The sequence below is a fragment of the Myripristis murdjan genome, chromosome 23, assembly GCF_902150065.1.
Source record: "Myripristis murdjan chromosome 23, fMyrMur1.1, whole genome shotgun sequence".
NCBI classification, from domain to species: domain Eukaryota; kingdom Metazoa; phylum Chordata; class Actinopteri; order Holocentriformes; family Holocentridae; genus Myripristis; species Myripristis murdjan.
In genome coordinates, this window is record NC_044002.1 from 11,124,187 (window position 1) to 11,147,468 (window position 23,282).

General features: G+C 41.9%; 1 protein-coding gene across 1 annotated transcript in view; it reads right to left on the minus strand.

The window, feature by feature from the left end:
* exoc4 (exocyst complex component 4) overlaps positions 1-23,282 on the minus strand; it is a 137,285-nt gene that overhangs the window by 47,703 nt on the left and 66,300 nt on the right. The window contains exon 12 of the mRNA XM_030045766.1: positions 516-624. Coding sequence (XP_029901626.1) covers positions 516-624 — 109 coding nt within the window. The remainder of the gene's footprint in view (positions 1-515; positions 625-23,282) is intronic.

Consider the following 23,282-nt stretch of genomic DNA (forward strand, 5'->3'; position numbering starts at 1 on the left):
CCTGTCTTGGATACGAGTGATGAGTGGATAAATAAGAGCAGACATGGTATTAAGATTACACTACATGGGATTGACAATATCATGGTCTGAAGTACCACTTCACTGTGATATTTAAAGGTTTTGAAATATCATGAAGAGGTACAGCGTTCAGGTTGGCTGACATTTAGGGCTGCATACAAGCCAAGTGAGTCGGTTGAGTTGTTATATCCAGTGTAGTATAAAAGGTTCCAGTTGTAGGATAAAAACAACTCCCAAGAACAGACTGTGGCTCCCAAGAACAGACTGCAACAAAGACTCCTGTCAAAAGGCACCATGCTTTTTCTTTCTACAAAAGATTACAACAGTACAAATAATGGTCACAGTCTGTTCATGGGAATTGCTTGAGTCCCACAGGTGGGATTTTTAATATGAAGATATTATCTTTTTGGACAAGTTCCCATGTCCCATTAAAGCCTTGTTTGAAGTGCTGTCATACCACTCTATCAGACAGTATGAATTATCACCATCATACTGACCTGGTTGAGGAAGAGGTCGTTGATGTAATAGGTGAGGAAGGTTCTGAGCTGGCACTGCTTGGCTTGGCCGGGGGCGGGGCCCATGTTCATCTCTATCTCCTGGATGAACCTGGAGGCAGTCAAAAACAAACGTTACAATGGCTAGCACACAGACAAACCAAGACCACCTGGAAATAGAAACTATTTCTCCACCATTGATGTTTCAGTGATATCACAGAGAAAATGAGAAAGGGGCTTGTGATAAACATAGAAAGAGAGTTTGTGTCACTTGTTTTGAAATGTGGACTGGATGGGATATACTGGATGGAAAATGATGGAAAAATGTTCAGTCTTGAGCTGCCTTTGTGCAAGGTAGTTGACCCTCAAATGGTCCACTGGAGTTGCTTAGTAGCTAATAGTGAAAGAGTGTAGTTATACTAAGCAACTCTCAAGTGTCAGTATGTGTGACAGTAACAATGAGAAGACGTGCTGCTAAAGAAGATCATGTGCACTCAGCAAACAACCTCGGGTGAAGAAAAATACATCCGAACCCAATTACATTTTGCTTCACTGCTAATTCTATATGAACAATATACAATAGCCATTACTGTATACTATTTCTAAATATAAACTACATGAATGTGCACATATGCACTTACATTGACTCCTTGATGTTATGAATTTGATTAAAACATAATTTGGTATGCAATCCTCAGAATCCTCACAGAAAGCTGGCGTTTCATTGGTCAGATGGGGTCAGACAGTAATGTATGGGTTGGCAGAGGCATCCACACACACCTCGTTTGTCAGCGAATCACTGGTCAATAGCCTTGTCTCACACACTAACACACACCACAGGGCAAACCACGCAAGAGTGAGTGTGTTGTCAAGCGCTCAGTACTTGTAAATGCACAAATAAATCAAACTCTTCACAAAAGAATGCTTTGACCTATAACAGGACATGAACTTATGCAAAAAATGAGAAAGAAAGAGAGGGACAGAGAGCCAGAGATGAAGGAGATATCAAAAAATAAGAAATTCTAAAGTAGGAAGCTATGGATAAATAAATTAGGAAGAGTCGATGGGGAAGCAGAAACAGAGGGTGGAAGACAAAAAACTGGGGAAATGAGACAGGAGTTAAGGTAAAAATATGACTCCAGATGGTGATTTGGATGGACAAAACCATTTGTACAGAGGATGATGAAGAGAAAAAAGAGTCCTTTGCTTGGAGATTGTGTCTTTTCGCTATTGAGGTGCAGTAGGAAGAAGAACCAGGAGGCTGCAAGACTGCAGACAACCAGGGACATGAAGCCAGGCAGGAGCTATAGATCAGTGGAGGTGGATGATGGATTACCTAAGGTTTATCATGCATGTGCGCATGCACGCACGCACGCACACACACACACACACACACACACACACACACACACACACACACACACATATATATACACACAAAAACACACATGCACACATTCACACAAATGCACAAGGAGTAGGATCATACTACTCAGCATCTGTGCCCAATTAGTCAGCAAAGAGCTGAGGCAAGTGTATGTGTGTGTGTTCAGTGCATGTGTGTATACACTGGTGTGTCAGAGAAAGCAAGAAAGTGAGCGAAGAGCCTAGACCTAAGCTAAATCCTTCATTGATTCCCACTGAAACTCTACTGCAACAGAAAGTTAAGCAGAAGAAACTCTTCTGTGGCCTCATTAAAAAAGTCAAGCTTGCAAAACAATGGGAGCCAGGCATGCAGCATCTCTGTATAAATATGTAGAGAACATAACTTAAGCACTTCCCCTTCAAACTAAATACAATTGCTGCTGACAACTTCATTTTCAAAAATCAATGTCAGGACAAAAGTTTCCAGTTTAAACGTGCAGCATGCTGTTCAGAGATTCATCATGAACTGTCATTATTGTCACTGTTTCAATACAAGCGTCAGGGTGATGGATCTTCAAGTTAGTGTGTGCACACAGATGGATTTTTGTAGGCAGGAGTGATAACATTTGAGTAATGTAGCAGGGAGGAGGCAGTAAAACAGTTTTGTCTATCCAGACGACCATCTGGATCCGAGCCCCAGGCCCCTTCATGAGGACAATGAACCCATGGATGTGGCAGTGAAGTTAAGCAGAGGTAACAGGCCTAAATAATCTGCTGGGACCAACAATGCTTCAAGAACATCAAGGCCACAGTATCAGGAAGTTTATGTTCTGAAAACATTACTTTGGTGCGAAAGCTAACATGCATATGAGATTTGGATACAATATACACTTTCTGTACAAAGATTCACAAATCATTTGGAACGTACAGTGGTCAGGTAGGCACAACTTTCACATCAAATGTGGGAAAGCCCAGCTTAATCTTAAAAAATACTAGTATGGCTCATGTAAGAAGTTTTTTTTGTTTGTTTTGTTTTGTTTTGCCACTCATCATCATTAGAACCACACCCTCCTATCACCTCCCTTCCTGACAGATGACATGGCATACATACACTATATTACCAAAAGTATTCGCTCACCTGCCTTTACTCATACTATGAACTGAAGTGCCATCCCATTCCTAACCCATAGAGTTCAATATGATGTCGGTCCACCTTTTGCAGCTATTACAGCTTCAACTCTTCTGGGAAGACTGTCCACAAGGTTGAGGAGAGTGTTTATAGGAATTTTTGACCATTCTTCCAAAAGCGCATTGGTGAGGTCACACACTGATGTTGGTCGAGAAGGCCTGGCTCTCAGTCTCCGCTCTAATTCATCCCAAAGGTGTTCTATCGGGTTCAGCTCAGGACTCTGTGCAGGCCAGTCAAGTTCATCCACACCAGACTCTGTCATCCATGTCTTTATGGACCTTGCTTTGTGCACTGGTGCACAGTCATGTTGGAAGAGGAAGGGGCCCACTCCAAACTGTTCCCACAAGGTTGGGAGCATGGAATTGTCCAAAATGTTTTGGTATCCTGAAGCATTCAAAGTTCCTTTCACTGGAACTAAGGGGCCAAGCCCAGCTCCTGAAAAACAACCCCACACCATAATTCCTCCTCCACCAAATTTCACAGTCGGCACAATGCAGTCTGAAATGTACCGTTCTCCTGGCAACCTCCAAACCCAGACTCGTCCATCAGATTGCCAGATGGAAAAGCGTGATTCATCACTCCAGAGAACGCGTCTCCACTGCTCTAGAGGCCAGTGGCGGCGTGCTTTACACCATTGCATCCGACGCTTTGCATTGCACTTGGTGATGTGTGGCTTGGCTGCAGCTGCTCGGCCATGGAAACCCATTCCATGAAGCTCTCTGCGTACTGTACTTGGGCTAATCTGAAGGTCACATGAAGTTTGTAGCTCTGTAGCAATTGACTGTGCAGAAAGTCGGCGACCTCTTTGCACTATGCGCTTCAGCATCCGCTGACCCCTCTCCGTCACTTTACGTGGCCTCCCACTTCGTGGCTGAGTTGCTGTTGTTCCCAAACGCTTCTATTTTGTTATAATAGAGCTGACAGTTGACTGTGGAATATTTAGGAGCGAGGAAATTTCACGACTGGATTTGTTGCACAGGTGGCATCCTATGACAGTTCCACGCTGGAATTCACTGAGCTCCTGAGAGCGGCCCATTCTTTCACAAATGTCTTGTTTCACAGTCTGCATGCCTGAGTGCTTGATTTTATACACCTGTGGCCAGGCCAAGTGATTAGGACACCTGATTCTGATCATTTGAATGGGTGAGCGAATACTTTTGGTAATATAGTGTATATCAGCTATTGGTGATAGTGATAATGGTGGTGTTGATGAACCACCAAAAACATTGCAGAGAACTATCTTTGCAGGTTGTTGCCTGTACAAAGAAGCTCTTGCCCCCAAGCCACTGCAGGAAATTCTAAATCACCTTCACAAAAATATGGAGAGCATGTCTGAACTCTCATTGGAGAATGACAGTGAGCGTCATTTGATCTGTCCAGGCTACAACTGAGCTTGACTTTGCATTAGTCTAAATTAACATTTTTACTAGCTGTCAGGAACTACTTCCCAATGAACCAAAAGCTGACCTGGTTTGATAAGATTCTCAACTTGGCAGGCTAGATGTGCCTCTGTACAGTGAAGGTTGGCGGAAGTGTTTTTTGTCCTTTGGAGAGGTCTGAAAACAACATATACTCTCCACATAAAATATTCAGTGGATCATTTCCAGGTTCATATTTTAATGGCAAAGTAGTATTGTTTCATAAAAACATTAATAATTTCAGGCAAACACTACAATGGTTTCTGAAACAGCTTGTACAGCTGCATAGGTTGGAGGACTCCATGGGGAAAAACACTGAACCTCTGTGTCTGTCTTTGTACTTTCATTTAGAGTCATTTGCAATGAAAGCTGACTATTGCCCAAACTGGACTGATGACGTTTGGATGGGACAGATTTCGTCACCCAGAAAAATAGCAGCAAACATTAAGACAGGTATCGTTGGCCATAGCCACTACAGGGTACTGTAGTTTAGTTATACTCACCATGCTGACATTCCAATAGAAATCTACCTCTGATGAATCCCTCTGCCCCTTAACGCATTTCACAGTTTAAAAGATTAATTAATTTCTACCTTACTATTTTACTACTTAAAAGCTACATTCATAATGAGAATCCCTCACCAACCCCAACTCAAAGAAATATACATACTGATAATATTCATTCAAAGGACCTGAAATGACCTTCAATCGTTTCAAAGCCACCAGAAATAAAATTTTAAAAAATAAAATTAATGTCTGCTTTAGCTTATTTAGCTGTTATAGCTGGACCCAATGTGGCTTTAACAACATTGATTTCATTGCCAGGTGACAAACACAAAACACGAGCCAACCATATGGCACGGGACACAGCTGAGGTGTGAGCCAAGTCGCTAAGGAGCCGCCATGCAGATGCCATGGAAATGCCACAGAGGCGCAGCAACTACACAGTATGGACTCACCCCTGTCTGTGAAATCTTAATTAATAACCTTAAATAATCTGCTTATCTACCCTCACACACACAGGCAAACAGCCAGACACCATTTCCTTTTGGTCTAAAAATACTGTAGCTCACGCACATACGTGTGCGCGCGCGCGCACACACACACACACACACACACACACACACAGAGGCATGAAGCAGAGGTGAGAATAGCAGTAGGCATTACTCTTAACAAGGCTATTAGCCCAGATCATTGAGAGATACTGCATTTATGTGAATCTGTGGGGCTTGTTGTAAATGTAACTCCAGTGAATGTAATAAAACATAAAAATACACTTCACTGATATGAGTAAGGAAATTCGATTTCTGCCTACTGTCCTCATCAGGCAGGTCTGAGGTCAGCGTCACTTACACAACAGGACTTGGTAGGGATTAAGGTATTTGCAAAAGGACACAAAAGCAGGGTACATCCTTGCCAACATGGGCCTGGGACCCAGGCCATCAAGGCAAAGGATAGTTTCTATGACCACTAATTCACACTGCCACACAAACTAAAAACTAGGGCAAACAAATAGCTCCTATTAGTATACCGAGAAAAGACTGGTTTTATCATGTTTACAACTTAAGGACAGAGTTGCTTTACAATATAAACAAATACTGAGAGGACTGTGACATGGATGTAACAGAAAAGAGGGTAAATTCAACATGTTTTCCCCACGTTTTATTTTGTGAAATAGTTAATCCACCTTCTCCTAAAAGTGCCATTATGTCACTGAAATCGAAAAAATCAATTTCCCACTTAGTAGTCACAGTATAAAGACTATCTTAACTGTTTTAAAGCAAGAAGTGGCCCTATTCATATCATCCTACTCACAATTTCACACTGTTTCCTTATTATTTCTCTTCTGGGTTTGATTTTCCACCCAAATAGTGCATTTATGAAACTGCAGCTGACTTAGCAGCTGACTCTACAATCCCAAATGTCGGAGCTTCGCACCAGCATGTGAATGCACCAGAAAATGCGTTGACTTTTCCATTCAATGTGGGCAATAAACTGAATTATGACACACACAAAAAAGCCAGGCTGTAAGCAAGTTTCAGGTCCTTGGCCTGCAAGCTGATTTTCCTACTGCACTGAAATTACTAAAAAGAATGGTTGTCTGAAAAGTGGAAAAAAGCATTCAAATATATAAAACATTGCATGCTCTGGAAAACGGTCAGTAGTAATGGATATATGGGATGAAACATGCAAAACCAGCAGATTGGTCCTTTAAGAATAATGTGCATTCTGAGTGCCATTCCTGAAGTCTGAGTGGCATTTCCCCTCTCACTAAGGTGAGTTTCTTAAAACCCATCCCAGAAGACCAATTTTTTCCTTACCAGGGGCACAACAACTACATTAACCAGGCAGATAGTACACATAGAATCAAGAAATTTGTCCATCTAGAGGACTAAGACTTGCTCCAGCGTTCAGCCGTTGCCACACAGTACTAGTCCATACACTCATTATTAGGCCCACAGGCCCCAAGCAACTCATCTCTAACATTCAAACACACACACACACACACACACACACACACACACACACACACACACACACACACACACACACACACACACACACACACACACACACACACACAGCAGTCAAATTTGGAAGCACTGCGCAGCATCCCCGCTCCCCTTAGGGCATGTTGTCTTCTCTGGATTCACCACGTCTCCACCAGTCGCATCCCAGTTTCTTAGCAGTGCCTGCTGTTGATTGCACTTGACAGCATCTAATTATCTGTCATTAGGAAACAGATGTCAGAGCCTAGGGTCTGGAGCTGGATAACTGGAGATGCCATGCCCTATGTGTGTGTTGTTAGAAGAATAACATTGCTGAACACCATAATGTACTTACATGCCAACAGGGATTTAGCTGATTAGTGGACCCGTAACACCCTAATGACTCTAAGATTATTCAGAGATGTCAAGGTTTGATTTTTCTACATCAGATAACTGAAACAAATGAAAATGGACATGAGCACAGATATAGCAGCATCTCTGAATTGGTTTCCCATTGAAAAGTAAACCAAAGGTGATAAACAGTTCTTTAAAATGGAAAGGGTTGGGATCCCATCATCAATCTCTATCTGCAGCACTGCGGCTTTCAACAGTGTATTGATACCAAAAGAGAAATGGAATAAAGAAAAAGATTTGAGGAAAGACAGCAGAATAACAGAGTGCAGCAGGATAGATTAGAGACTCAGCATTTTCTTAATCTCTCAGAATTCCCCGCAGGCACCAACTGATCAGCCATGGTGAATTCTGATTTCACCGCCCAGAGAGAGAAGCTGGTCCTGCAAAACCTGTCACACACCAAGGACAGGACACACTGAACTCCACCCAAATGACAGAGAGAAAAAGAGAGAGAAAGAAAGAGAGACAGAGGGAGAAAGGGAGCATACATGTATATGGTACATCCTGAATAACTCTTTCCTTGCCTTTTTCTGTGTAATGCACATACAGATAAGTGCACACAAACAAACACACGTGCGCACACACACACACAATTAGCCACAAACATTTGGCCACACACCAGTTCTTATAGTCACCACATCCAGAGAGTGTACTTGAAAGCTCTTGTCTATCTGAGGTTATTTTTACAGCACCGTCACCATCCGTGCTACCCATTCACCTCAGAAAGATTTCAAAGTCATAAAAGGAGTTTAATGGATGGGGAAACTTTATGGGTTTTATGGCACATCCAACATTAGCTTTCATTCCAACGAATGGGACAATGAATTCTAGCATGGCAGTTTTTAATTGTTATCCAACTGCGTATTGAATATTGACTCTCTGGGAATATTAGCCACTCCAATACACACTACTTAGTCATTTCCATAGCAGTATAAAATTAACTAAGTCACAGGCCAGCATAAAAAGATCTATTAACTTATATGATTTCAAAGCTGTAGAGCTGCATTAAACAAGACAACTGAAAGGATGAATGTGGACAAAGCATATGCAACCTAATTTGATTGATTACTGGCTTGATCCAGAATATCAATTTTTCCATAAAACTGTATGATTTAAGAAAAGCTTTGATACAATTGCTGGTTCATATCATATTTTTGATTGAATATCATTCCCGCAATTACCACCAAGACCACTGGATGGCACTATGTCAGCTTTCTCCACCAGATTAAGCTGCATGACCAGTTGAAGATTCTTTTATCACAAATGGTTGTGAGGAAGAATTAAGATTCCATTTGGTGGGTTACCATCTGAAACCTGTAAATGATTTGCTGTTGTGTGCGCATGCATTTGTGTGTGAGAGACAGGGAAATAGACAAAGGGAGCAAGAGAGAAAGAGATGAGTAAATAGAGAGATTGTTTGGTGGCGTGAGCATACTGTTTGTGTGATTATCTGTCTGTCTGTCTGTGTGTGCATGTGTGTGTGTGTGTGTGTGTGTGTGTGCACAAGCTCATCAGTGCTGAGCAGCAGCAGAAACAACAAGGCCTGGTGAAATGCATATGGTCTTCCCACACACCACCCACGCCTCTGCCAGACTCCCTGTTGTTTATGCCCTGCTCTTGCCCCCAATGCTGCATCACATCCGTTGAAGGCTCCCTGTGTATTTGTGTGTGCGTGAGAGTGTGTGTGAGTGCGCGTGTATATATTTGAGGAAGACAACAACAAGGAGAGAAAGATGGAGGTGGGGAAGTGCAAAGATGCATTACAGCAATTATGCAAGAGAGTGAGAGGAGTGTGCATGTACTGTGTGTGCATGCATATATCTGTCTCTGTCTGTGTAAGTGTGTGTGTGTGTGTGTGTGTGTGTGTGTGTGTGTGTGTGTGTGCGCACACGTTTGTGTGTATGCGCTCATGCACTTGCTGCAGCAGGTATAAATGGTCTTCATAATCAGGATCCTTCCCTGGGAGAGGTAGGGTAATAAGAGACATAAAACAGAGGTCCATCCTCCTGTAACCTAACCTACAGAGACAACTCTGTATATATATCAATATGGATAAGAGAGGAGAAAGGGCTCCTACCTCTATATAACCTATAGATATTATTTGTTATTTTAGCTCATTAGTGCAGGCTTCCCAAAACATGTTCATGTCAAGGCTTGCCAGCTGGATACAAATACAAACAGATCCAAACTGATCCATTTCAAAGGAGTGTTGTTGTTGGATGTGAAATGAAACAGGACAATTATTTATACATCAGGTTGGTATAGCATTTCAACCTGCGACCAGAACAGTAATTCCAATTACACTTTCTCTCTGTCCTGACTTCAAATCCAATAATAGTGACCTACTTCTCCATTTGCTGGAGGGGCCCCTGGGTTCCCCTCAGGTACCCATGGGCTTCCCCAGACTCAACTTACCAACCCACAGCATTACAGAACCAGATTATATACTGTCTATTTGGTATTTTTGTTGTAGACAGTTACATTGTCAAATGTGTCTGTCTCCACTGTGAACAGACTGAAAAACAGAAAGAATTAATGCAAACAGGTATGCAGGAGCACAGGTAGCATGGCTGCTAAGTTAACTGTACCGGTTAAGAACTCTATACTGTAGCCCTGATATTAGCATTTAGTGAGCATGTGAAATTATCATGAATAATGTATATTATGAGCATTACAAAACCTGCGAAAGGCATATGGAAATGCACAAGTGTAAATCTGGGGCAGATGTAGGAAAATGTGCCTCATGTTCATTAGTGCTTATCTGCTTGTGACACAATGGCAGGTAGGTGCATATTTGTGTATTTGCACCAGATGTTCAATCAGTGTATGAATGCTTTTATGCGTGCATGCGAGTGTGTGTGTCTTTATGTACCACTGCTTATATGCACATTTGTGCATATGTGTGTGCACTTATTTGTGTGAGTGTATGTACTTTGTGTGTGTGTGTGTGTGTGTGTGTGTGTGTGTGTGTGTGTGTGTGTGCATGTGTGAGACGGCCTGTCGCGGTGTGGTGCAGACCAATTAAAACAGGGGAGATTGATGACCGGGGGCTGTGAGTAGCAGCAGCAGCAGTAGCGCTAGCAGACAGCTGCTTCCTGCAGACAACAGGAAATGAGATGGCCTCGTTTAGCTGACACCGCCACACCAGCACCGCAGAGCCACAAAGACAAATCACCACCCTACTGCTGCTACTGGCCTAATACTCCATCTTCCTACACGCTGCTCTCCACCTTCCATCTCTTTATCTCCCTCTAATTCCACCTTATATTGTCTATTCTTACTGGTCGTTTGTCCAACAGCAACGTAGCCAAGGCATATCCAGGTGATATAGCCCAGATACTAAGTATAGATATGCACAGAGAGGCGGGTCTAGGCCACTGGTATACATAATTAATAGACGCTCCCACTTTTGTTTGATCCTAAAGTGCAGCCTGAAGGCAACATTCATCATTACTTTGGTGTTCTTGTTGCTATACTCTACTGTAGCTTGTTACTGCCATTTACACTGTAGGCATTTTGGGTATGTAAGACAAGCTCTGAGGTGATGTATGAATAATGTTGTTCAATTTCAGTTCAATTCAGTTCAAGTTCAATGTCAAGATTCAATTCCAGTTCAGCTGGCTTGGTCCCAGTGTTAATTTTGGCAGGGATTTTCATTTAAGTTTTACTTTTAGTTATTCTCAGAATTAAAAATTCTGTTGAAGTCAGATTTTAACCATTTGTGATTCACACAGTTTAAGGTAAATTTCAGTTACTTTTGTCTTTTTAGCATTTTTTTAAAATTGTGTTTTTTTTTTGGTTTTTTTTGTTTTGTTTTGTTTTGTTTTTTGTTTTTGTTTTTCATTTCACAGTTTTTGTCAGGGAGAGAAGAAAATTAACTATGAAATCATTTTAATATTTAAGGATCAACATGTTATCCTTCTGGTCATAACATCATCATGGTAAAATTGGTTGTTAACAAAAATATGATTTTCGTTGATAAAATTAACAATGCTTGATCCATGCAACAGCATGCCATGGTCTATGGCCTGATTTTGAATCATTACACTCACAACAGTGTATGTTGGGTCTATCCATGACTACAACATCTTCTACTCTAATGAGACCTGGCTTCAAAGACAATGGTCTATCATCAAATCAGCTATCATGAGTTTCACATAATAGACAGTCTTTGCTGTCAAGAATGTGGAAAATGCTGAGAATTTTTTTTTGTTTTTTTTGTTTTTGTTTTTTTGTGATAGAGACAGATTTGTCACATCACCAGAGTCTGTTATACAAGATTAATTATTACAATACAAAGTAGTACCATGATAATACTTCAAAGGGTGCAGAAAATTACACATTGCATAATATTAAGAGCTAGTTTGTCTTCACGCTATATCCTGTGAAATTTGGATTCTGGGGTGCGTGTTTGCTTTTTCTCATTAATCCCGTGAACATAATCTGGTATCCTTGCCACTTACAACATTTTAAAATCTGAAATAGATCTGTCATAAAGGTTTGGCTTGGCTTCTATATAGTGGTATAGTAGTAGTACTACTTCAAATTAATAATATTAATAACAGCACTTTACTTCAGTTCATCGCTCTACATTCCGCCCTGTCTTTCTAAACAGGAGCATCAAGGTTATGATTTTTTGCACATGTATCTCCCATTCATTTTTGAAGTCAGATTACTCTGCACCTGCATTTTTATTTATTTTTTTCATGTGTTTTCATCTTTTATTGTCCTATGAATGGAGAAAGGCTGTGGGAGGCAAGGGAGGCTCTGCTCTCTCACTCGCTACATCGAGCCATTAGGCCGACAAAGCGGAGAGGACACCCACGCATCAGAATGGGAGGCTACAAGGCCCAAATCACTGCTTTTGTTCAAGCTGTACAATGTCAGGCAATGCAGACAGAGAGGCAGGTGACAGCACTGTTTAGGACTGGATAAACGATGTGTATGCCTGTGTGCATGTGTGCTTGCATTCGTTAATGTGTGACGGCACCATCAAAACCTTTTGCCCAGCCAATTTCCTCTAGGCTTTTCTTAATGACACATACCAATTGCTCATTTAGGAGAATGCAAAAACACACAGACTCACAATTAAAAGTCAGTTAGGGCAGGTGCAGACAAATATTGGGTCTGTTTGTACACTGCTCAACACTCCAGCATTGAAGTGTTCATCTTCCCTTATTAAACAAGCCTGATTCATAAGCAGAGCACTAAGTGGCCTCCCACAGGTGCCATTTACAGAGGCAGTGGAAAGGAGAGTACTTCAATAAAGGAAGCCATGACAATAAAAAAAACAAAGCAGAAAGACTATGGTACAGGAAGCACTGGGGTATTTGTCATCCACCCATGCAGCACCCCATATTCTTATCCAAACAGTATCTATGCTTTATCTCAAAAACCCTGAACACACCTTTTCCTTTAAAACAAGAGATTTTAACTGGTTATGAAACAGTCTCAATTGAATACGGATGCTTCTATAGGACCCACATAAGCAAATGAGACCGTCAGCAAGAAGAGTGGCTTTTTCAATACAGTTTCACCAGGTCAGTGTCACTGTGGAATCAGACAAAACAATTTACGGCACACAGACCGGCGGCCCATGTTAACTGTCAGATCGTGGTTCACAGTTAACCAGGCTCAGCTGTATTTACCTTCTCTCAGCCTCTGACTCGATGTCTTGTCCTCCCACCTCTGCTGTCGCTTCCCTCAACCATGTTTGGCTTCTCTGCCCGCTGTCCAGACTGAGCTGTCACCTCGCTAGCTGGGCTGCACTAGCCACCATGCGAGCTAGCCCCCGACCCGAAAACGGTACTGTGTTTTTTTTTTTTCCTACTTCCTTCCTTGCGTGAAAAATCCTTACTGCGGGAGATGATATTGCTGTGTTGTTATCCATTTTTAGTGAAGCTAAGCCAAATTTTTGAGCATTTGCTGCAGTCAGCCATAGTCCAGGATGTAAACAGAAGCATCTCTTCTCACATTCTATGTTGATGCCTTTCTTTCACGCACTTTCAAAACAAGGCCAGATCAAGATCTTTACGGCAGAAGGCAGGGGTTCTCATCACAGGAAACACTGCCGTTTTTGTCCACAGGGGCTGTCAAAATCAACACAAAATGAAAGTTCCTTGTAGTTGCTTTAAAATGCTGGCTTCCAGAAGCCCATCAAGGTGACCCTCCTTGAGAAACATACAGCTTAGACCTAATGCTTCTGGCATTTCTTGCTTCAAGTTACTTCTCAGTCTCAGCAAAAAGGGAAAGGCTTCAGGGTCAAAGGGTGAAGCAAGAGAGGGAGGCTTTGGTCCTAATTAAAGGTAGTATCTGCGCTGTGATTTAGCTGGTATTTCACAAAGTCAAAGACAGCAGGGAAATGAGAAAGTACACACACCAGCGCTGGGTACGTATCACATCCAAATCTTTAAGTTTGTTTAAGGCATCACTGTCATCTTACAAGTCTACAGTAACTTTAAAAACGCTGAAAGTGGGAAGTGGCAGGATAGCAACACATACAATGTGAGAATCAAAATTGATGAACCAAAGTTAAACCTATTGACAACAACTCAGTCACCCTCTTTTCCTCCAACTCTGCAAACACAGACATGCATCACGTACTTCCTTCCCAATCATAGTTCAAGGTGATGCTCGAGACTTTTGGGCCCCTGAAGGACACTTATGGTCCAGTGAATGACTCAGCAAGACTGAATTGGACAACTATCCCTGGGAGACTTGAGTGCTAAGGCACTTTTCAACTTGTCTGAATACTGAGAAAAACACTTAACCCACACACAAAGGGCTGGCGGCAAAGACGGATATGAGGAGTCTATTTTAGCCCAAAGGGGGAGTCAACAGAAAGTGGCTCTGAAGACAGCAGGCAAGTCGAGGTCAAAAGTTTAAAGGGCTTGTTGTGAGGAATTGACCATGGTTCTGATATTTTCTGTAGTTTTTCTCTTTAAGTGACAATGGCCAGAGGTGAAGGAAGGTGAATGTGCTGTTAAAGGTGTGTACATAAAGAAAACGCTTTTGCACTAACAGAGAAGGGTTTTGTCTCACCATTCCTATTTTGTGGTTTGTGTGCATAACGATTTTTCTTTATTCCACCCACCAAATATATACCAGCATAGTATGACATCCCTATACCGTGCTGGTGACATCTACAGGCTCATCTATTTCTCCAAACAGGTTGCCAGAATTGGCCATTTCACATCATATTCCCATTTGATAAAAAAAACACTTTATATTTATCACTTCTTCCTTCCATACCGCATCCCCTTGCCCCCCTCTATCTCGCCAATCCTTCATTGCACTCTTCCTCTAACCACTTGGTGTCATCTCTCCTGTTCCCTTATCCCGTTTAACCCTTCAAACTCGGCAGTCTTTCCCCTAATTCTCCTTTCTCTATTTTTACTGCTGTTATCTCTCCATTGCACCATTCCAATACACAACCTCCCCACCTGCCCTCTCTCTTTCTGTCTCTCATTCTCTCTCTCTCTCTCTCTCTCTCTCTCTCTCTCTCTCTCATACCATTTAGACCCTTATGTTAGTGCAGGACTTTTCATCCCATGGCGTGCAGGTGGTAAATTGAAATGGTTCTAGGGTCTCCATTGAAGCCTGATTGAATTCAAAGAGAAAAAAATGCCATAAAGAGAACTGGTGGAGGGAGGTCTGAAATACACTGAAGGACTTTCCAAGCTATGACAACGCTGACAGGACATGAGGATGGGTGAGAAGGAGGAAGGGAAGGGAGGATGGGAAAAAAAAGGAAAGAACGAGGTAAGAAAAAACGAGGGAGTAGTGAGGAGAACGATAGAGGGAGGAAAGATAAATAGAAAGGAGGGTGAAAGGAGGGAATTAGAGAGAGGGGGAGACAGAGAGAGAGAAGGCAGAGTGATTGAAAATGTACAAAACTCTTCATTGGCATGAAAACCAACCTATTACCTATCACAGCCAGGCAGATAGACAGAAACACAAAAACCCCACAAGCGTGCACCCTTGATAGTGACACCTCACAGAAACGCCTCAATCACGGTTTGCGTGGCCTGGAGGGAGTGAGGTGACAGGTCTCATATTGGGGACGGCCGACAAATGCAATTCCAGGAAGTCAGCTCTAGGGCTGTGTGTCTGTCATATCTACAGCTCTGATAATACTACCACACATCACATTACACCGCTGCAATAGCCACCACTCAGCATACAGGCCACAGACAAAATGCAGGTGGAAACACATGGGCATACACACATGCACACACAGGCACACATCCACACATGTGGAAACGCAACATAACACACTTACACAAGTGCATGCACCCACAAAGACACAAACAGTCCCATGCACATGCAGGCATTTCTGTATACATTACTGTCTGGGGAAATATGATGTTTGGGGTTAAATTATTCATTGATCCTTTCATAGCCTGTCCGAGCCTACTTGTTGTAGTGTCATGTCTCAAGGAGTGTGTGTGTGTGTGTGTGTGTGTCCACTTGAAAAGGCTCTCAGGGGAGAGAGACAACCTTGAGCTGGCAATGACCTTTTACTGTGCATGCTTAACTTCAAAAAGTGACAGGTGTGCACGATTGTGTATGTGTGGGTGTGTGTTGTATGTTCATGTATGTGGCCATATGGTTAAACAGAGCAAAAAATTTGAGGTATCAAGATAACCAAAAGGTGATAGAGGGGTGGCAGCAAAAAAGAGGAGAGAAGAGGTGAGGAACTCTGAGGAACAATATTATTATTTGAGCAGAGCGCGTTAGGAAGGAAATGAGAAGAAGAGAAGCAGAAATGCATTAATGGCTATCACAGCAAATCAGTAAGACATATTTAGAAAGGTGAACAGTAAAAATAGGATTGAGACATGTTAGTTTGACACACAGTCAATCTTCAGGGCAGCAAAATAGTGCCATGTGCTCTCTTTATGTTATGTCATTTTATGAAGATCTGCCTTGCCTTGAGATGGGTACCAGAAGATTAATTCATAAAGACATCTTTGGCTGTTGCAAAGACCATGATGACATTGCTGAATACTTTACTGAAATAAAGTTGAGCTCAACCACATAAGCTTGAGCTGTGTCTGGACAATGTTGTAAAGACCGTCTCAAAAAATGCTAAATATTGCAAAATCTAAAACTCACAGTAAATCATATAGTCACTTGGAAATTTTGAAATGTCAATACTTAAGACAATGTTGCAATCATAGTCTGCAGTGTAATGGGGTGAGAATAAATGGTGTAATAAGGTTAAGACGAGATGAATGTCATGCTGCAGCAGGTGTTTACCACCACTGTAGTGTATCTGCTGCACATACTAATGAAAAAATGTAAATCACGCTGTATTTTGGATATTAATTGACAAGAAGAAGGTTTTATCATGTTTTCCTCCCTCCTCCACACCTCTCCATGTGTTTCTATGGAAATATACTGTAAATGTCACAGACGGTTAAGGAACTTATACACTCCAAGCATAAAATCAGGAAGGTACTCTTAATGCCACCCCAGCAAGGATGGTCACCATGATCATAATTATTATGTAATGCACTTCCCATCATTGCTAAGATCAACTAGACCCAATGGACTTACTCCAACTAAGCAAGTTGGCATTCTATTACCTTCTAGTGTGAAAGACACTTTAGCCAGCCTACCTCCTGGAATCCTCTCATTACTGATGTGCAGTTGCCAAGGGAGCTGGTGTGATATTCAATACTTCTGTTTCCCATCCCTCCAATCTCATTTACACTTGACACCTGACATTTGCATAATGTGCTTGCTCCATCTCCTATCGCATGAAAGAGAGGATGGGGGTGAGGGGGTTAGTAGTGTGTGTGTGTGTGTGTGTGTGTGTGTGTGTGTGTGCGCATGCACTTGTTTGCTTATGATGAGTACATATGCCTATCTAGATTGTGTGTATGTGTGTGTTCCTGTGCGCACGCGTGTATGTGTATATGTGTATGTGTGTGTGTGTGTGTGAGTGAGTGTGTGTGATGCAGGCAGGGGTTAAATGACTTCCTCCTTAATCTCGCTCATTAAGCATGCAGAGAGCTCCGAGTGCGCCACATTGGCTGATTTGGGACAATTTGCGGAAATGTTGGCAGGAACACATAGATGTGCATGCTAATTAGGAGTGCCATGACCCTAATCAGTCAGAGACGAATGCTAAGGTGTCAGGAACACACGGGATGAACATTGTTCTTTATCTTTTATAATGTAAGCAAAGGGAAGGGTGAGGTACCGTGTGTGGGGAAAATGGCACTCCATAAGAACATCAGAGCCTGGCACCAAACTGGTCTGACCGTCATTAGGAGTGCTATCACAATCCTACTTTCTCATTCAGAGTATCATACATTCCAAGAGTTTACCAAGCACTCTGGGTGCTATGGATTAAGGAGCTGCTGCAGTCGAGCATTCTAATATTAACAATGTTGTGAGCAATACCAAGCCAAATAAAAGAACTTGCCGGCAAGCAAGCCAGTTTAGATAGATGCCTTTATTGTCATTGTATACTCGATACAATGAGATTGCAATAGCTCATCACAGTGGCAGTCATAAACATACACATAAACATACACATAAGAAGAATAAATACGAATAAATAAAATCATTGGATTTAAAAGTGTGAGAGACTAAAAAAAGAAAAAAAACTCTGCAACACACTTTGAGGTGAGCCTTGAGGTATGTATTACTAGTTTGATTGTGCGAAAATAATTTTCTTTTCATCTTCTCCTCATCACAAAAGTAATCTGAATTCAGAAATCCTTCAGATAGTTTGTGTTCAGCTCCCAGAACGTTCTCTTCTTTAAACACAGCATTAGATTGCTGAAAAACCGTCCTCGTGAGGGGGGAAGGTGAAGTCAAAGTGTTTGAGAGATGAGAGAGGTAAGGGAGGAAAGATAGTGTGGAATTCAAAGAGACAGAAACAGAGAAACAGGCAGTATGGAGGGGGAAATGAAACTATGCTAAGATTAGTACCACTGATTATATGTACAGTACACCATCTCCACCCTTTGAGACAATGCAAGTCGCATTTGAGAGTTAGATAAAGCAAAAGGAAGTGTGCAGAAGTACTTAATGTGGGAAAAAGAAGTTACACCGGTGGTTGATAATTGTAAGTGAAGCCAATGCAAGTGTTACCTGGACTCTCTCACGGAAAAACTAAATTTCATAAGACAAAACTCCTCAACCACTCCCGTATACAGTCTGCTGCCTGCCGCCTCTTGTTAGAGAAAAGAAGTCAGAATAACAGTTGCAGACACACATACATACATACACACAAATAAACATTCACAAACACATAATGAGGATAGTATATTGTTGCTGTATAAGCACTGAAAAAATGTACACCCCAAGAGGTTGTTTATTACAAAGAAGACACACACACACACACACACACACACACATACACACACACCAAACCACAATCCGGTATGGTGCCAATATTCTTAACTTTATGTCCCTGAACACATTATAGGAAAGAAACTCTCAGAATACCACGTGAATTTGTCAAAAGTGCTATGTGTCCAATATCTATCATGATATCTTTATCTAGCCCCCCTACAAGAAAAATATAATCCTCCCCCACATCCCTTCCAGCCAGAAAGCAAGTGAGCCAGAGAAGAGCGAAATGTCGTACTTAGCAAATTGCATTTGAAACCAGGGGGGAATAAATACTACAGATAAAGACTGCTCTAATGTGCTCAAATCCATTAGAAATCTCATATTCACACATAGCAGAAATCACATTACAAGACGGCCCTAATGTCATTTCACAGGGTTTTTCCACCAGCATTTGCTGCCAGGGTGAGACACTAACATCAAACATAATGGATTTTTGCCTTTTCCCTTCCCTCCCCGCCTGTCTCCCTCGTTCATTCCCCTCTCACAGTCTATTCTGTTCGAGGCTGAAATTCCCTTACAATGTTCATTGCTGAGGATATGGGCTCTGTTTCGGGTGGATGTAATGAACTTAGCCGAACAGTTGTACAGGAGGGAAGGCTCACAGCCAGAGGGGGCTATGGTGAATGTGCTACATTTCCACTGTTCATCAAATCCTCAGAAACACATGGTAGTTCACCGCTGAGAAGTTCTGCTTTACTCCAAAGGTGTTGCTATCCCCTGACTTCCCATGCTTGGCTTATTCTAGTAATAATAATGAGAAGGAATGGGGCAAATGCAGAAATATAATTTGGCCTTCTGTTGGTTTAACTTGTAAAGTGAAGGGTTTAAAATTTAGACTGGTTCATCTTCTTCTGAAAAGGAATGTGACACTGTTACAGATCCTGCCCGAAAGCTTATCTTAAAATGTCAAGAAATTCGTAACCTTTAATGTGGATTATATGTCATTAATACAGATGTATTATGAACTTTCAAATGTAGTTGTCAAAAGAAAGTCGTAGGATCTCAGTTTAAGAGTCGATATATATTTAAACATAGTTTCTTTTTAAGCACCCCATTTTATGCTAAATTTTTGCTTTTTTTCTTCTTCATCTGTTAAGTGGAAAAAAAAGAAAAATCAGCAGATTAAGCTGTTATCAAAGCTGTTATCATCTATGGACACATGTACTGCAGTTCTGTTTTTGTTGCTGTTTAGTCAGCCCAGGTTAAACCTTATCATCCTTATCGTCTTTTAGGGGCTAAATTGTATGACCTTCCATTCAGACAAGTCCTCCAGGTTAACCTAGATAACAACCTCAGCTACTGTTTAGCTTTGTCTCTCAAACCTGTAACCTTCGAGGCGTTGTGAATGCTGAACCTATCGGCTTCAAATCCCATTGGACTTAAGTGGAGTCTTGTCTTGGCCTTGGTGTCTTGATAAACTGCAGGTGATAGCATTGGAGAGAAGAGAAGAGAAGAGAAGAGAAGAGAAGAGAAGAGAAGAGAAGAGAAGAGAAGAGAAGATCCCTAGACAAATTCTATTACAGTCAGTCAGCCAGTGTGACTTTTCCACTTGTTGCACACTCAATGAGCACACCATGACTTCAATATGACTGATTGGTAATCTCTGCAGTAAAGATGGGGGGTTGAACAAATGAAGAGAAATATACATCTCCCTTTAAGGTGCACTGTGAACTTTTTGTTTAACTTTTGTATCGAGGATGATTCACTTTATTCACAGGCTACAACTGGTTTATGTCACATCCAGGGAGAGTGGCCCTCTTGGAGGACAGCAAAGCAGTTGTGAACAGAGTCAAACTCAGTAGTTTGCTTAAAAAATTTAACATATGCATCAATGTCATACAAAGATGAGCAGAGCTGTGGACCAAGTTACAGTCCAACAGTCCAAATCAAAGACTACAGTGACTCAAATTCAAATAAATTTTCTGCCCAACAACTGTCTGCCCCTGTTCCTATCCAAAATATGACTTATATGAAATGTCTGTCATGTTCACGATTGAGTAATTAAACAAAGCAAATTAAATGAGGTATCACAAGAGAGGAAAGTGTTTTATCATGATAGCAAACCATGACCTTCTGATAATCTTTAGACCTAGATTTTGCTCACAAACACACAAATACACATTTCAAACTCCAATTAACAGTGTTGAAACAATTTGATGTATTATTTAGTACCAATTTGTTTCCTATAACTGCCTGGATTCTGCTTAGTCACTATTGGACTGGAGGCTGCATTGAGTGGAGACCATCTATCTATGAGGATAATTAACTATCCGTAGAAAGATGGACTAGCTTATGTAACCACCAATTAACAGATCACAACAATCCTTTCAGAGCGAGTTGGGGAATTATAATGAGGTTTAATGACTTGTTGATTGGTTGTTGGGTTTGTTTAGAAAAGTACACAGGGCAGATGTGCTCAGTGAGAGCTGGAAAAACAAGCTCCCTTCACACCCTTCCTCAAACCACTGCAACCATATAATACAAGGGTGAGTGTATGCGTGTGTGTATGTGTGTGTGTGTGTGCACAAATACTGTATGTGTGTGTTGATGTGTGTGTGCATGCATGCATCCTCCCGTATCAAGCCCCCCACGTACCCTCTCCCAAAAACACACACAAACACACACACACACACACACACACACACACTGACACTCACACACACACAGGCTACTTTAGAAGCCTAACCCCCAGACATGGCGAGCGGATCAATCAATTACATCTCTGCTCCAGCAATCAAACAAGGTTATTATCAGGCAGCGGCTCGCCGACCTGGAAAGGCCTGGCCAATCAAAGGCTGCTGTGATGTGGGGGCCGATGTTCGCTCATGCGACGGTAACACAGAGTGGCAGCTCATGCCGTCAAGGGATGGAGGGAAGGATGAGAGAGGAGGGAGGGAAAGGACAGAGACTGATTGCAAAGGAGAGAGACGGAGCAGAAGGGAATGCGTGAAACAGTGTGAGGGAACAAGAACAAGAGAAGATGTGAATGTCTCTAATCTTCAACACTCCGTCCTCACCTTGACATTACGCTCTGAAGGACAGGAGAAGATAGAAAACACAAAACACCTCTGCTTTCTATATTTTTCCCCCCCAAAATTACAGTTTATAGTGGACATGCAACTCTTACACATTTCAGCTGAGAGACTCCTATTCTCCTTTTGAGTGTCTGATTGCATCCAGGAGAGACTAAGGTTAAGGTTAAGGTTATTTTATTGTCTCTTCTAGGGTTAAAGTTAGGGTTAGGGTTCCAAATTATCTTGGATTAAGGGAACTGCTGCATCAAACCAGGCATTACCTGACTTTACAATAAAAGCATTTTAAATGTCTGGGAATGTCTGGTTTGATGCAGTAGTTCCCTTAATCCAAGAGAATAAATTAAGTTTGACCTTAATCTTTCAGGGATGTGATCAAATACTAAAAAGGAGTGCAGACGTATGAAAAAGAGTTTCATGTCCACTATAAACTGAAATAAAGAGATGCAACAAATGAGAGAGATGCAGCCAAAAACTGATGCAGCAAGTAAAACAGAAAGAGAGAAACGAAGACAAAGAGAAGAGTGAGAAGAGGGGTGGTGAAAAGCAACACATGGTTGAAACATCTCTTCATTGTGGCTCAGTAATTCTCTTCTTGGCAACAGCTCCCACCGGCATTCATTCACTGAGCATTAAGGACATTCTGTCTCCCACTTCTGTGCTTTCATAGCAACAGGTCTGAAGAACCATATTAGGCTTAATTAAATTATTGTACACTTTCAAATGGAGCCACAAGATTCCATTTTATTAAATCATTGCTGGCAACACAACAGACACACAAACACAGACTCACAAACCCGCAAATCTCAAGAGAATACAACCTAATCCCATTCAAACACAGCCAATCACAGACAATCATGCATTGTAGGAGGCAACATCAGTGGGGACAAAATGACTGCGTGAACATCTGTGTAATGCTGACCGAGGTCATCTGGGCAAGGTCCAAATATCTGTATGAGTGTGTATGCATGTGTGAGGACATGTACATGTATGTGTGCATCTGGTATATATGAGTGTTTATCTTTTTGTCTGTATTCCAGCACAATTTCTGCCTCTAATCGGACCAGGCAACATTTCCCGGTGTCCACCGTTTGCCCCCACACAAGCCTCAAACCCTCAGGGACCTTCAAAGCCGACTTCATAAGAGGTGCACTGCTGAGCGTTCAGACAAACTAGTCCCCCTTAAGCCCCAAGTGACGACTGTCTGCTTCGCGTGGGCCTGCTGGGCCGGTTGCCTTGGGAACAGAGTCCGATTCCATTATGGGACGGATAAACACAATCAAAGAGTTTATCCATCCTTTATAGCCAGAGAAAAGACCCCCGCAATGATGGATCTAATCTCCTGCACAATACCTGGTTTGTGTGTGTGTGTAGGCATGTGTGCACGCGTCCATGCTAGTGTGCATATGTTGTGTGTGTGTGCTGCTGGTGTGCACATCTGCGTCTCCATGCATCAATGTGTGTGTGCTTGTAAGACATGAGAAGATTGAA